General features: G+C 42.2%; 2 protein-coding genes and 1 long non-coding RNA gene across 7 annotated transcripts in view; 1 reads left to right on the plus strand and 2 right to left on the minus strand.

The window, feature by feature from the left end:
* The window catches only part of LOC120779028, a 256412-nt gene that overhangs the window by 223126 nt on the left and 16899 nt on the right, over positions 1-16387 (plus strand). The window lies entirely within an intron of this gene.
* LOC120779018 (translation initiation factor IF-2-like) lies at positions 2168-2929 on the minus strand. The gene has a single exon (XM_040111138.1). It carries the CDS (start codon positions 2927-2929, stop codon positions 2168-2170), a length of 762 nt encoding a protein of 253 aa, XP_039967072.1.
* On the minus strand, positions 5136-5983 carry LOC120779016 (cyclic nucleotide-gated cation channel beta-1-like). The gene has a single exon (XM_040111136.1). The coding sequence runs from the start codon at positions 5981-5983 to the stop codon at positions 5216-5218; it is 768 nt and encodes a 255-aa protein (XP_039967070.1). The 3' UTR covers positions 5136-5215.

Here is a 16387-nt window from a genome sequence, read left to right on the forward strand (position 1 = left end):
AGCACATAGAATAGTTAATAGTTGTTTAGATTTGTTGTTGTATGAAGTATTTAATTCATTTTGCTTTGGTTGAAATACACTTACAGTTATTTTGTGGTAACTGTCTGTAGGTTACTTCAGTTTGAATGAAGAATTTCTGTAAGGGAATTAATAGTGATGAGTGCAGAAAGAATAAATTACTGAATGTAACAACAATTCTTTTTTCTGTTCTTGAGCTTCAACGTAATGTACTTATTAGCCTTGACATTGTCATAGTATCGGAATCGTGATCGGTCGTCTAAACTGCGAAAAAATGAAGGACATGTTGCTGAAAACTGTTGGAAATGAACTGAGGCGGTGACGTAATGGCTTCCACTACTTAGCTTAAAAAAGCTGCTATGATCACGGCTAATTTCTGAGAGAATTCCAAATCATAGGTTAGAGTTAGGTTAGGTCGTAAGGTTGTTGTTAAACGATAAATCTCACTAAGGCGGATGTTCGTTTTGATGTTAGGGTTAGACTAGGTTGTAGGGTTGATCTTAGTCGGTAGATCTCACTGGGACAAATGTTCGTTCTTTGTGCTAGAATTAGTTAGTTGATCTTAATTAATGGATCTCACTTGAGCAAATGTTCGTCCTTTGTGTTAAAATTAGGTTGGGTGGTTGAATTGATACTAATCGATGGGTGGAAAATCCGGAGAATAGAACAGAAAATTACAAGATGATTCCACCCTGCCTTCTTTCGTACAATTTTGACAAAAGGGAGCCGACAAAATACTCGAGAACACCTACATATATGGCGAGCACGTAGTTCGGTAGACCACTCGGATGAAGTTTTGGTATGGATGCCCTCCCCAGCAAAATCATCGGCTTTGCAGTTTCTAGCGATTTCGCTGTGGTCGGACACCCATACAAGTCTAATATGGAATAAGCTTGATGCTATTACTAACGAGGCAATGCCCGCCTTGATAAGTTTTCAGCGCACGGTCGGCGAGCTCAAAGTTAGTATAGACACTTCTCTGAAGAAAAGTGAGCTTTCTACTGCGTCTACTGTTGTCTTGATGGCAGTCACCTCCGCTAAAAAGACGTTACAGTCTGGTAATCTGAAACAAAAGTTGATGAAGAGCTCACTGCAACTCCTTTCTAACGGCTTCGCTTTGCCACAATGCGATGCATTGTTTAAGATTGTAACCACCTGTTTCCCTCAATCTTATAGTAGCCTTCATCGCAAAGCATATAAAAGCTACAGGTGTCGTATGAGTCTTTGAACACTCTCCAGCAGCTTAGCTTGTGTGTTTTTTATGAGTGACTCCACCCGACAATGACCTCTTAAAACATTACTAATTAGCTACGATTTCTTAGAGCCAGGAAATCACTATTGGTTAGAGGCCCACATCTTCTATAACAACTTCCTTTCAAGGATAAGCTTTAGGTATTTTGCCCTGTCCACCGGTTGAAGAAGAGAGCCTCCTAACAAGTAAAAAGTAACATCAGGAATTTTGTGTCTGAAAGCTAAAAAACCTGCTCAGTTTTATTTATGTTGTTGTTGTAGCGGCAGAAATTTGCCCAGTTGACAGTCCTCGGCCAGATGAAACCCCAGCTTCGTTCGTGAGATGTTGAAGGCCCCATCGATATCAAGGAAGTAACCAACAGCATAATTTGTACCTATAAAGGCTTTTCTCGCCATAACACAACCGAGTGCAAGGCAGTGTCGATTGATCTGTCTTTGATGCAGGCAAGCTGAGCCCAATACCATTGTCTCAACCAAAGGCAAACGGTTTATCTAGAGGGCTTTTGATACTGAATGAGGTTTGAAACAGGGAATCTCTATGACTTCTTTGAAGTTGGAGTATTAGAAAGAAGTTTGAGTGTTAATACGGATTCATCCGAAATCCCTATAGTGAAGTACTGCAAATCATTTCTTTCACACATGAATAATATTACCGAGGCTCATGTACTCAAATGGTTTCCTATTCGTAGAATATTCCAGAAATTTCCTTATTTTCCTTCCCAAATACTTCAATTATATAGATTTCTTTCGTTCGCTTTGTATATTTCTCTTTATTATCAGTCTAAAAAATTCTTTAACAACACACACTTTTATATCCTAATTTTAATTGTTAACAATTTTCTATGCTACCGTATCTAATATATAATCGCCTTTGGGATCTACTTAGATTTACACATTTTTACCACTGTTGCAATTGGCCAGCGGTGTAGTAGAAAATGGGGCGTTGTTGTTGTTGAGCCGCAAATTGTTGAGGAACAAAGAACTGTTGTTGTGGCAATTGTTGCAGACGAGCTGAGCGAGCTTTGGTCGCAACCTTGGCTTTAACAATTTTGGCCGATTTAGCGGAGGTGGCACGAGCACGAATGGGAGCACGCAACTTAGCTGGGCGAGCGGATTTGCGTGCGTTGATGCGGCGACCGAAAGTCAAACGTGCAGATTCGATAGCCTCCTCCTCAGCGGCTTGTTCCTCTTCTTCCTCAGCGACGGTGGCTTCGATTTCTTCAGCGGGAGTAACTTCATTGACAACTGGCACATCCTCAGCCTCTGGTGGGCCATAGATAAGGTCTGGTTCGTGTTCGCCTTCAGCCTCATCGGCGAGTGCGGGTTCATCAGCTTCTTCTTCAACTGGTGCCTGCTCGGCTGGAAGCTCAACATTCACAGAGACATTTACGGCACCCTCTGGTACAGCTGGTGCTTCAACGGGTACCTCGGGAGCGGCAGCGGCGGCAGCTTCATCGAATGGAATCTCTGGTATCAGTTCCTTGGCGGAAGGGTATGGGGTTACAGCAGCTTCCTCAGCGGCTTCTTGACGTGCCAAGAAACGGCTACGTTGCTTGGAGAGTTGTAGGCGCCCATTGCGGCCACGGAAACGTGGCGCTTCAGCGGCGCAGAGTGCGAAAGCCAAGGAGGCGACGAGCAGGATTTGTAGGAAACGTGCCATTTTTTTGAAGGATGTATGTGCTTTACTGGGTGGAAAGTACGAAGTACTGATACTATTTGCTCAGCAGTTCGGGCTTTTATACTAATAAAATTAATTTATTGTAAAAGCGTTTGATTTTCGCCTAGCAGTAATGACCTTAAAAGTTCAGAAAACACCTTATTAATATTTAATGATTACTCACGGTACGCCATGCCGTAATTTGAAGCTCTGCTTTCGAATGTGTATTCGTTCAAATGGTGTGCATTTGCATATTCTTCATGTCGCTTTTATTCTGCTTTGCATCGTGCTAAGCAGTGTATGTTTCAGATAAATTGGTATACTAGTTTTAAGCCATGATGATTATTAGCCAAATTTTGAGTCCAGTTGCAATAAATTAGATTACATTATTGTCATGAAAATTTTCAGAGCATTTTCAGAAGTGTTTCTTATATCTTCTTTCAAAGGTTAGGTGCAAAGTTTATATTGTAAACAGGCGCGAACAGATCATTGCTAGGCTATCAAAATAATATCAAGCAAGGAAGTAGAAATTTATCCAATCAGTAAGCCGGATGGAAAGCATCCACCTGTAACCTGTGGAAGCGGTAAAGTATTTGGGGTTCGTCATAAAGATATTAATGCGGCTTAGTTAAAGACTGGTCGGCAAATTGCCTTGTAAGTTGCCAGCAACGTCACTTTGTTCTTTCCCCATGTGCTGCTGGCTAGCGACTTGATAATTTTGTAGCGACTATGTACTTTGGCAATAACCGCGGTCGTGTGAAGAGTAAAGGAGCACCGAGTGTTAGGGTTATTGACATTATTATCGTCAAGTCTGTAGTCCTTCGTCCAGTGTGTGAATATGGTCGCTGTGGATTTAGTGGGAAGTGTGTTAGGTTCCGTGCAACGAGAAAGGTCGGTGAGATAGCCGTTTACCTTTGAGCACATCGATTCCATTGGCCGACGTTATTAGCGGGACTTTCGAGATGTAGATGTTAAACAATAACGTGGAGAGGACACTACCCTGTGAAACTCCTTGTTTAATTCTTCTCAGTTTTGTGTTTTAACCTGAAAATAGTATAGACGATTGACGGCCGCTCAGGTAGTTCATGGTCCACCTCTTCAGTCATGAAGGGAGCGTAGTTTTTTCGATGTCCTCAAGTAGCTTTTGACAAGTCCAACGAAGGTCGTTCTCTCGCTGGGTGGTTTCTAGTTAAGGCCACGAACTATCTGGGAGTTTATGACGCTAAGTGCTGCAGTGGTACTGTGCTCTTTTCCGAAGCCATGCTATGCTGTTGTTTTACCAAGATCAGGTGTGTTTAAAGGTTGGGAGTAGTAAGGCCTCATCAAGGAATGCCTTACCTCGTTATCAATGGGTTCATTCGTTGTCGCAAGATGCTTTTGTTCGAAGATCGAATGTACGAGATCAGTCAGACTGGCTTCTCCCTAGTTTTGGGGGCCATTGCCCTATCGTCATCTATGCTGTCAGGTTGGGAATTTTACTGGACGCAGAAACTGTATGGGGGTAAATGAGGTAAACCATTTTAACACTTCTTTCTTGATTATCCAACGTATCTCGTATCAAGGATTAACACTGGGGAGTTCACACTGTCAGATATCCCACCAGGATGGTTGGGATAAAAATTAAACGCCTGGGCAATATTGTATTGGTCACAAGGCGCTTTGCTGACTTATAAGATCGAATACAAGAGTTTTTATGGATTCGCAAAGGACTCCATATATTAGTTCAAGGGCGATCTAGATTTGCCATCAAACCTAGCCTAATTTATTATATATGGTCTTGAGATAATTTAGACGGTGGGTCCTCGTAATGTGGTATGGCATAGTTTCTAAAATATAATAGCCTCTGGAACCCAAATGGATGAAGTCAGATCTCCTCTTCCCCTAACCAATGTAATACCCAATTTTGCTAGCGCTGCTGGGGCCAATACATTAGAACGCTTCCTGGAATGTCTAATGTTTCGATATCTCGTAAACGACATATATAATCAGTTACCATCATGAAAAAAACCAAAATATGTACATACTTCTTATATTCCAACTTTGTCGACCCATAAATTTGACCACATTAGCCCATTTACAACACAACAAACTTAATTCGCTTTTATTAGGTTTCTTTTTATTTTCAGTCTAAAAAAATCTTTAACAATTCTTACATCTGTTTCTATTTTTAATCTTAATGTTAATTGTTAACAATTTTCTATACCCCACAGTATACTTGTAGTAAACTCATAATACCGATTGTATTCCCACCACCTTCTCCCAGAAAATTTATTTAGAATGTAGGTGTCTTTACCATTGTTGCAATTGACCAGCGGTGTAGTAGAAGACAGGTTGTTGCTGTTGTTGAGCCGCAAATTGTTGAGGAACAAAGAACTGTTGTTGTGGCAACTGTTGTAGACGAGCAGAGCGAGCTTTGGTCGTAACCTTGGCTTTAACAATTCTGGCGGATTTAACGGAGTTGCTACGAGCACGAGCTGGAGCACGCAACTTAGCTGGACGAGCGGATTTGCGTGCGTTGATGCGACGACCGAAAGTCAAACGTGCAGATTCGATAGCCTCCTCCTCAGCGGCTTGTTCCTCTTCTTCCTCAGCGATGGTGGCTTCGATTTCTTCAACGGGAGTAACTTCATTGACAACTGGCACATCCTCAGCCTCTGGTGGGCCATAGATAAGGTCTGGTTCATGTTCGCCCTCAGCATCGTCGGCAAGCGCGGGTTCATCAGCTTCTTCTTCAACTGGTGCCTGCTCGGCTGGAAGATCAACATTCACAGAGACACTTATGTCACCCTCTGGAGCAGCTGGTGCTTCGGGTTCAACGGGTACTTCAGGTGCAGCAGCGGCGGCGGCTTCATCGAATGGAATCTCTGGTATCAGTTCCTTGGCGGAGGGGTACGGCGTTACACCTGCTTCTTCAGCGGCTTCTTGACGTGCCAAGAAACGGCTACGTTGCTTGGAGAGTTGTAGGCGTCCATTGCGACCACGATAACGTGGCGCTTCAGCGGCGCAGAGTGCGAAAGCCAAGGAGGCGACGAGCAGGACTTGGAAGAAACGAGACATTGTTTGTGAATTGTTTTTAGTTGCTGTACCGTAGTTAGGTAACTGTGAACTGATATTGATTGTAGGAAATACTTGTGTTTTTATAGGTACAAGCGAAGTTTTTATTTCACAGGGTCTTATCAAAGGCCTTATTAAAATGTAATTACATATTTTGTTGGCGTTTGCTTTTGGCTGCATGCTGTTTAATTTAATTCGTTTTTCATTTAACTAATTTAATATGTTTTTTTGCTGAGACTTGTTTTCATTTATTAATGCGTTTTGCCTTTAAGTTTTCGACAGTGTTCTTGACTTCGACTGAGGGGCACATGCGCTACATGCAATGCATAATTGAGCCCACTAAGTCGTCTAAGTTCAATTGTTAGGCGCCACAAGCGCAAAGAATTGCCTTCTTTCCGATTAAATCGATTAATTTTGTTCATTTTTTGCATTTGTTGCTTATATGTTTCCTAATAGTGCTGCAGTTCTGCTCGCCGTTCGGTGCGTACGTGACGTGTCGACGTCGGAAATGCTCTAATCATAATTCCAGCAGCAAACCGCAACTTAGACGCACACATGCAAGCTCACATACCAGCAGCAATCAACATTGCTTCCTCTTCTTTTTTTCTTTTCCTTTGTCAACCCATATTCGCCTTTGATTCAGCCAATCGCTGCTCTTGTCATGCATTAATTCCAAACACATTTCATATTTATACGAGTTAGCGTACACAAAAAAATGATTCCGCCAACACCGAACTTCATAAAGCGCCGCTAGATTGCTCATTCTGTTGTTAGTTAAGTCATTAATTTCATATTTAATGTTGCTCACTTGCTCCTGAAACGACGCCACTTATCGAACATGCGTCTGTATGTGTGTTTAAATTTTTGTCGACGTGCTCAAAATTTCTGTGAATGCATTCAGCGCGTCCATCGCAGTCGCGTTTGGTGGTCACACTTAGGGACTGCGTCCCCTGTGAGTTACAAGCAATTATTTCTGCTGTGAGTTCGATTGTTTGGTGGAAAATGTGATTACATGAAAATCTGGATTACTATATAATCCACGTAGGGGTTTACAGAGAAAACCAAACCAGTGTACAGCCCAATGACAGAAGTGACTAATCACTCTTATAGCATAGCGCCGATTCAAGCTTTGAACTCACTAACTGTACTTTGAAGGCTGCTAAAGGAATGCCCAAGTTCATTCTAAATAACATTGAGTCACTTTGTGTTAAGATTAGTATGGGTGCCAAGTTACAGCGTAATCGCAGGTAACTGTTAGGTTGGCAAGCTGGCAAGAAAAGGCTATCAAGCCTAGTTATCAGTAGACTGTGAACGGGTCGGTGCTCAATACCTCGTATTTTGTACTACTGTATAGCTGGGTTTCGTGTCAGCTTGGTATACGCCCTTTGGCCCAAAATCGATCGTAAGAGATTCAGTCCGCTCTTTTCTTTCAGTAGGGCTAGCCTTTTTATAGTTGTGGGGCTCCAACGAGCCATTCCACTAGTGACAGCCCCGCTGTTTGGTTGACAATCTTACCACATGCCAGCTGCATTAGCTATATGGAAGAAAAGGAGGTGCTAGCGTCTCAACACTTCACGCGGCTAAGCAAATAGTTACTAGTCACAAGACATTTTGAGAACTCGATAGTATATGAACGGATGCAGGAGTTCCATTGTTATGGCTTTACAAAGGATAGGATAATAAAATATAGTAGTCCAGGTGTCATCTCTGGATCAGCCATCGATCCTTACCGAATTGTTGAATTTCAGCGTATAAATTAAGTTCCTAGGTTTGACCATCTATAACATAAAAGGATATGAAAACTGTGAAGGCAGAAGCTCATAACCTCCAAACCCATGGGTGGATTGCAGTAATTTTGCAGTGCTTTACTTTTTATAAACTCTATTTGAGTTTGTTTGAAGCGCATGGTTCTAGATAGTGTAGCAGTGCGTTTAGAAAAAGCGGCACTTGCATCTTTGTTAAATATTTGGCTGGGCTTCTTCTCCACTTACTGGCGTGTATACGCATTTTTTAAATGTCGACAGAATGGACTTTGTTTTTTATAAGAAGCATGTTTAGCAAAGATCGATTAGGTTATCTTTTCTGTAAGTATGGTGTCTAGTTCAACCTATAACTCAACGAGTGGTCGGATCCAAAGAGGTGATTTGGCGCCTGATGCCAAAGCAAACATATTTTATGTAGGGTACACCAATAACTTCAGCCTGCTGAGCGAAAGTCACACACCAACACCAGGAGATGACGAACCCGGTTCCCCAGTCGATGAAGTAGATGTTTTATTGCCCTACTAGGAAATTTGAAATTTCTCAGCTCATCAGCTTCTTTGTGGGATATGGTCCTATAAAAGCATGTGCGATGATTGGACCCTAGGTATGCTTTGCACTTCTTCTCCGAAGACTTCACAATCTGTAGAAGACTAAACAATTATTTTAATATTTACGCCAGGTAAAGGAAAATTTATGTTAGCTTTTGAAACACAAAACTGTCTGGAAAGGTATAAAACTCCTGTCCTCGCCATGCTTTACCTTTCTCACGAACAACGTGCTCTTGGGCAATTCTTTTGCTTTAAGGTAAAATCAATCAGGATGGCAGATTAAACGTGACCTTTGCCACAAACACTTCACATACATCAAAGTGGCAACAACAAAAACATCTATGGAGTTCACGCAAACCGTGGTATTTGCGAACACACCTGCTATTCAATGAATATTTTTGCGCAAAAACTGCTGCTGAGCCGAACTGGCCCCAAAGCTCGCCGCTCTAGTATACTTTGTTTAAGCTGGCGCACACAGCACTACACTTTAAATCATCGATTGCGGCGAAAGAAACGTAGCCTCACCTACATAAAGCAGCCTCGCCCATCAAGTGTCACTGCCACAACGTCGTTGCTTTAGGCTGAAGCCAGCTGGCTGCTGGAGCCCTCTGCACAGCCAGGCAGGTGTGCGTGTGACACTGTGACAGTATGTCTCTTTGCAATACGTCAACATAATCTTAGGTGAGTAATCTGGCACCTTTTTCACTGCCACTGCCACTGCTGCTGCCATAATGTCACAGGGCGCTGCACCATCGGGGCATAGTTCAGCTGCAACCGGCAGTTGCAGCAACAACCGCCCGCACACCGTTGAAAATCCGTCATTTTCATTATAGCTGTTGCGGTGGCAACTTTACGAAGTTCGGTCGTAAGAGAGCGCCGTGTGGGTGGGGTAGTTAGTGCCAAGATGTAGTGAGAATGATATGCAACCTTTTCAACTCAGCTGCGTTATCGGCTGCCACAATCGTGCTTTTGTCTAGCTGCTTCCTGGGACGACTAAACGGTATTTGGTGTGAACACTGGGCGTAAAGGCTTGGCTAAACAAAATCGGGTTCTCTATCACAAGAATATATGTATAAAAGCGAGTAAGCGTTGCTTCTTATTGATTCAATGTCCGTCAGCTTGTTTGTTAAAGATAAGGGTTTGCAGCCGAGAGGACCAATTATCGACCACGACGGTCGTCTCGCTCCTATATACGTAGACAAGCGGTGTAAAATCGCACGATCTTGGAGGCCACGCCAGACTTTGTGGCCGGCTTCATTTTTAAAGAAATATTGAGCAATGATACTCTCTTCCCATAAAGCACATCAAACAGTGACTTTTTGGGGATGTACGTTGTCTCAATAATGGCTTGCTTATTTTCCGAATTTTTGACGAACTTGATAATCGTTCGTCTTCAATTCTTGCACGATATTGATTTTGTAAGCCCGAAAACCAATATTCTTCCGCAAAATCTTCTATAAAGTTGATGGGCACAGCTCCAATCATTGAGCGCGATGACGGGTGGGCTTATTCGGGTCTTCTTTGATACTGTGCTTTACAGCACTAGCATAGAGTTAATGCGGTGCGAAGCCGATCTATAGTTATTCAAGTACTGCAGTTGTAGCGGTTGTTTGGTTGCATTGGTTGCAGCTTTCAGCGTGGTTCTCACCTTCTAACGGTAAGCTGAGGACACGTACTGACTCGACGGGTTCGGACTATATAGAGAAGGGTGTTAGATGAGTGGGGTTCGCTGGGTATGCAAGGAGGTGGTTGCAGTTAGGTAAGGACTCTTTACACGCTAGCTATACTTTTGGTATATCGAGGTCGAGAAGTCTAGAAAAGTAGCAGTTTAACGCGTTAGAGTATCCAGCACAAAATTGCGCAAGGATTACTCTAGATTCTTGGGTCAACTCCAGCTCTTCTTCTGTAATGGATGGTTTTTAGACTCAAAGTATGCCATTTACTAAGAGGGAGTTAGTGAAATTGTTGATGACTCCACTGTGAATGGCGGTCAGTGACTGTCTAAAGTTAGTTGCGTCTGGAGTCTGGTAAATCTTTTCTTTGATGTCGTCGACGTAGTCAAATAAAGACTTCTTTATATTCCTAAAAGGCTGCTCTACCTCAAGTAGATGACTGCGTGGATGACTTCTGCCTAAAAGTTCCAGCGGAACCGACTTAGAAAGGAGCTCATTATGTTGCTTGACCGGAGTCTCGTATTACAGGGTCTGCTTTGCGATTATGTCGACCGAATGTTGGACGTGGTGCATAACAAACCAAACTTAATAAAAACTCAGCAACAGTTGTCGAAAAGACCGACTCCTGACAACCGTATTGCCTACTTAAAAATCACAAGTCTAAGAAAAACGGTCGATATACAGACGCGCAAGCTTCTGATAGAGTAAGACTGTATCTAAACTCAGCGCTTACTTTCTTCTTCCTGCACACAATTACAACTCAACCGAGCAGCGAAAGAAGTAGACAAAGAGTTGCTCCTGAACGTATTGACAACTAACGGTACTCAACGTAGTAGCCACAAAGAGCTTTTGTTCCGGCATTCACCATATGCAACAACTACTCGTCCACGCTTTTGCGAGACCTAGCCTTTTGCGAGACCGGTCACCAGCAGCAGCATATCATTGCATGCATAAGCATGTGTGGATATGTATTTTCCGACACCGTCAAACATTTCAGCGCAGTTTAGTGGGGATTTATTGCCAAAGCTTGTTGTCAGTGTAAATTGACCGTGGCACAAGTCTCCGTCATTGTCCTGCTAGCGGCGGTGCGAGTAGGCGTCCCCGCACTGAAGGAATTTAAAAGTTTGCAAATCTCAAATACCAAATTGGTGTAGTGCCTGAATTTCATTGCGGGGGACAACGAAGCGTGACGAAATGCACATATCCGCTTACCGATGCGTATGAGCTGCGTGAAATGCCTCGGCACCACCAGCAGCTGTTGCATTTGTAATTTCGCATAGAACAACAGTTAACGCATACAAATAACGGACACTTACTCACTTTACCCACTTCGTACGCACACTACGGCACCTACGCCGTAAGCGGCTTATACGCAATGCACTTACAAGCCGAACAACTCGAACAAATGAGCCAATTACATGAGAATTTTAGTGTCGGAATGAATGCAAAGTAATGCGAGTGTATTTATGAAAAGTCTAACTGAGTGCCACTGGCATGCGCCAACACTTAACAGTAAACATATGTTGCAATTTTGCTTTTTTTGCTGAAGGAGCTAATATTTAGTTTATTTTTCATTTCATATTTTTTTTTGTATAAGCAATGCACATGTATATTTGTGTTGTTGTAATTTAAATTAAAAATCTTTTCGAAAGCCGCAAGAAGCTTGTGTGTTAAAAATTTCAGTTCACCTCTCCTTCCGCCCACAGTGCTGACGATTAACAGAGCTAAAGCGCACCCATTGCTTTGCATGTGGGCCAACAGGCCGTATGAGTGATTGTTTCGGAAAGGATTTGGTTGCGGTTACCTGTTGGTTTTTGGTTGCTACAACGGCCGACAACTGAGGCAATGTTTACAAATTATGTGGTGCAACGGAAGTCGGTGATTTGCTGGTTTATTACCCACCATACATTTGCTGACCACTTGTGGGCAAGCGAATAATTTTCGGTTTTTGCTGAGGCACAAACACTCAATCTGAATTTTGTATCTGGTTAGATTTTTGAAAATATTTCTTACGCTAAGTGCTCTCGTATGAATGTTATTAAATTGTTTCACAGATATATTTTTTTACTTGGAAGCTTTGTTGAGAAAGAAGTGGAGTTCGCCCATTATTAATTCTATGTCTTGCACAGGCTACATTAGTCCTTCAGTTTTGAAGATATCGATCTGAAATTTTACACACTTCCTTTTCTCCCCAAGAAACTGTTTATTTGTCGGAATTGCCGATATCGGACTACTATAGCATGTAGCTGTCATACAAACTGCACGATCAAAATCAAGTGCTTGAATGGACAACTTTTTGAGTTAACGAGGTATCTTTAAAAAGTTTGGTTCAAATTATTTTTTTAAGCAACGCTGTAATCCCCGCAAAAATTTTCTAGATCGGACCACTATAGCATATAGCTGCCATACAAACTGAATAACCAAAATTAAGTTCTGGTATGAACAACTTTTTTATTTAAAGGGATATCTTCACGAAATTTGCCATATATTACTGTAGGAGATAATGGTACAATACCTGAACAATTTTTCCAGATTGGACGACTATAGCATATAGCTGCCATACAAACAGAACAATCAAAAGACAGTTCCTGTAATGAATTTTTTTGTATTTTTGAAGCATTTTCTAGCTTCGGTTGTACCGTTTAACGTTTATTTTTATTTTTTGTTCTGCTTTTGCTAAAACCCTACTCGTCTGTCGATACAAACGAGTTCTCAACGCCTTAGCGCTTAACCAAAGTTTATAAGAAAGAAAGATTATTCTCTTCACCCAGCAAACTGCTCATCCCCATTGTCAGCAGTCATTTATGAACCTCAAATAAAACGTTAATGTGCCTACAAATTTCCATATAAATCAATTAAGAGTACGCTCGAAAGAATTTATGTCAAAAGTTGTGCCACAATTTGCGGTTAATAGTGTCTTTATTTAACCCACTTAGCTTTGCGCAAAGCAACGTGCGCCCTCAACCCCTCAAAGACAGCGAAGAGCACTCAAAGCGAATGCAACTAACTGGCGGGCAAAGCAAGCCGGCAAGCCACATAAATCTCGACCGTCGTCGTCAGCGTCGCGACGACTGATGGCCCAAAATGCTTTTTAACCTTTCCGCATTTGGCATTTGGCACATAATCAACACGTGGTAACATTTACAATTAGGCGCAGCGCCAACACGGCGGCCCAGCAGTGATATATAGTATACTAGCATACATTTGTATATGATATTGTAAAAATCGGCGTGAAAAACTGTAGCAAACTGCAACATGAAAAAGTGTACGTGAAATTAATGAGTTAAAGGCCAAAAGAAATAACCTGCCAGGGAAGCCAGATCGGCAAGCGGGTAGACATATTCAAATAAATCTCTGCTTTTTTCGCGCTGTTTGGGTTTTTTTGTTGGCGCCCTGACATTAGTCACCGTGCCGCAACTGACTGACAGCCGGTTGAGCGCCGTGGCGCAGGGCAGTTGAAAGGCGTTAGTTACGCTTGCTGTGCAAATATGCGCATTAATTTTATTTAAAAGATTAAAAAATCCGCTTTATGCTACAAAAGCTACCCCCAACCCGCGCGCATTAGAAACGTTTTTTGTACTAGCGTCTAGTTGGCGTCTCCATGCGCCTTTATGCTGCGAGCCATTTGAAAAAGTGTGAGAAATAAAAAATTTTCGCGTTTTTCGAAGAGCTTCCGGTGCAGAAATTGCGGTTACCTTGAGCGTGTTTTACAATTTTAAGCCGCACAGTGGAGCGCACTTATAACAAACCACACGAGAAGGAAAGTATAGCTTCGCCTCAGCCTATATATACATATGTCTATATTTGTCTATATTTCGAATATCAGCTGATTTACTGGAAATCCGCTTTCTTCTTTATATTAGGTACACAATTTTTTTGTAATACATTCGTACCCTCATTCAGTGCCCACTGAGTGGACTATATCTCCAACTTAACGATGCTTAACACACTTGAGAGGAAAGCATCGAGCACTTAAAAGAAAGCATCGGTTGCCTGCTTAGTACAGCTGCAGAGCATCTATTGATAAAATATGGGAACTCTTAACAAAGTTTAAGCTTTGCCTCTATGAAACCATACTAAGTTCTGCGGAATGTTCTACGAAATTTTTGTATAGTGAAAGGCGCTACGCGAAATCCAACGCAGAATAACTCTTGCCAACAGCTACTTCGGACTGAGTAGGCAATTGAGAAGTAAAGTCCTCTCTCGATGAAGAAAGACCAAATTCTACAAGCCACTCGTCATCACCGTCGTGTTATATGGTGCAGAGACATGGATGATGACAACATCTGATGAGACGACGTTATGAGTTTTCGAGAGAAATGTGCTGCAAGCGATTTATGGTCCATTGCACATTAGAAACGACGACTACCGCAGTCGATAGAATGATGAGCTGTTCCTTAGATGACATGACATGACGACATGACCGTCCGAATAGATGAAAACCCTTCAGCTCTGAAAGTATTCGACGAGGTATACGCCGGGGTAGCAGAAAAAAGGGAAAAGCTCGACTTCGTTGAAAATATCAGGTGGAAAAGGTCTTGGCTACACTTGAAAACTCCAATTGACGCCAAACAGAAGAACGTCTGGCGAGCTGTTAGGAACTCTGCTATAACCGCGTAAGCGGTGTCTACGCAATAACCAAGTTTGGAAAAAAGATGAGATAGTATCTTCTCAACACTTCCTCCTCAAATGTCCTCTTTTTGCCAGATCAAGACAAAAACACCTAGGATCTCATAATTTAAGACATCGAGATGAAATAGCGGAAATATAAAGCAAGTTTGTGATATGTTTCGGGTAATTTGCCGATAGCTGACTTCAGTCAGGACTGTGCATATTAGTCTAAGTGTGAACCCCCCAACTTGCCAAGAGATCAACCATCTAACCTAACCCTACCCACTTAGGATGGTGAGCATTATTTCTTTTACTCCAGCCCACTGTGCGGGCACAATCACAGGAAACACACAATTAATGACCACAAGTTGAGGAAAACTGAAGCGGGTAAATTGAAACTCTAAAGCATAAAGTGTAGAAAGCGTTTAATCACGATTTTTATCTGCAGAAAAAATGTCGGAATCGCAAAGAAAAGTTGAATATGTGTTTTGTTGTACATCCACTTGATATTTATTGTCTCTAGCTAACATAATTATTATTTTATTTTGCTCTTCCTTTCTTATGATAGACTTTAGGTTAGCTTAAATTAACGGTATTGCATTTACAAATCCACCTAATTTATATTGGTTAAGAGAGTTCAAAGCAAATTCTCAAGAACTGTATAAACTTAAAGCTAAACTCTATAGCCTATACGAGTATATCTCGCTTTCTTGAGCTACTGCGCACTTTCAACCAAGTAAATGATGACCGAAACGGCATCCGTTCCTTATGCTGTCATTTATATATATTCCCTGATTGATTTTCATAACTACAGCAACTTTAAAAAAGCAAAAAACGATAATTTGCTAACTGCTCTCCAACCACTATGCACTTCTAATCTCTTTTGCTTTCTGATTGCTTTTATGTACTTACAGTACTGCCGAATGCACAGCGTTTCAGCTAGTTCTTCCGGCTGTACTATGCCTTACATTCGTGCTTGTCTTTCTGTATCCGCCCGTTTGGCGAGCATCCAATTATGATAGTTCCCAGCGCCATTAGTGTTCTTTGGCGGCGTCGCCTAACTAGCCAAAGACGCACTCTTAATCCACAGCTGCACTATGCACTCACTGCTCTCGTTCTGCTATGAAATTGCCGCCGTTGTATTGCCGTCGTGTCTATGCCTAGTGTCTCGGGGTTAGATGCGCCGGAAACGCCATGCGAGCCAGCTTGCTACGTCCTTCTGGGGTTAAATTCGCAAAGAGACTCCTAATAAGACCGCTGTGGCAAAGAAGACTACACGCAGTGCGACTTACAAAAACAAAAACAGATACTTTTGTAATGACACAAATCCTATGTGGTCCCCAGTCACGGCAATGGGTAAATAATAGTTAGAGTTGTAGCCGCTGGTTATTCACCTGCCGCTCCATTTACCCTACTTTCTTCCCACGTCTACTGATGACCAGCACTTTTGCTGCGGTGCCAGCTGTTTGCTGCTTAAGAAGCTTAAAAATCCGAAGTGACGAAATGGCAATGGGCGGCCACCACCTAAAACACCAAACAGGCAGGCAACCACCCGCCACTAGTCACAATTCGCCACTTGGCGACCAGCAGCAAGGCATGACCGAGCCATAAGTTTGTCTTGTGGCTGCGCAGGAGTGTTGGTGGTCATTATGTGACAGCGTAATTTGCGTAAATTGTTCGAATTCGAAGTGAGTCGGTGGCGTATTACGATTTCATTGTCGCAGTCAGTGGAGCTAAGTATGCGGCCATGACTAGCAACTCTGCGACAAGGAGAAATCATTATTTATCATTATTTTGCATTCTCAGATTTCC

Source organism: Bactrocera tryoni, chromosome 5 (assembly GCF_016617805.1).
Source record: "Bactrocera tryoni isolate S06 chromosome 5, CSIRO_BtryS06_freeze2, whole genome shotgun sequence".
In the NCBI taxonomy this organism is placed as follows: domain Eukaryota; kingdom Metazoa; phylum Arthropoda; class Insecta; order Diptera; family Tephritidae; genus Bactrocera; species Bactrocera tryoni.

Excerpts from the sequence above, each read along its gene's own strand:
- LOC120779018 (XM_040111138.1), bottom strand. The coding sequence starts at position 2,929 with ATGGCACGTTTCCTACAAATCCTGCTCGTCGCCTCCTTGGCTTTCGCA.
- LOC120779016 (XM_040111136.1), bottom strand. The coding sequence starts at position 5,983 with ATGTCTCGTTTCTTCCAAGTCCTGCTCGTCGCCTCCTTGGCTTTCGCA.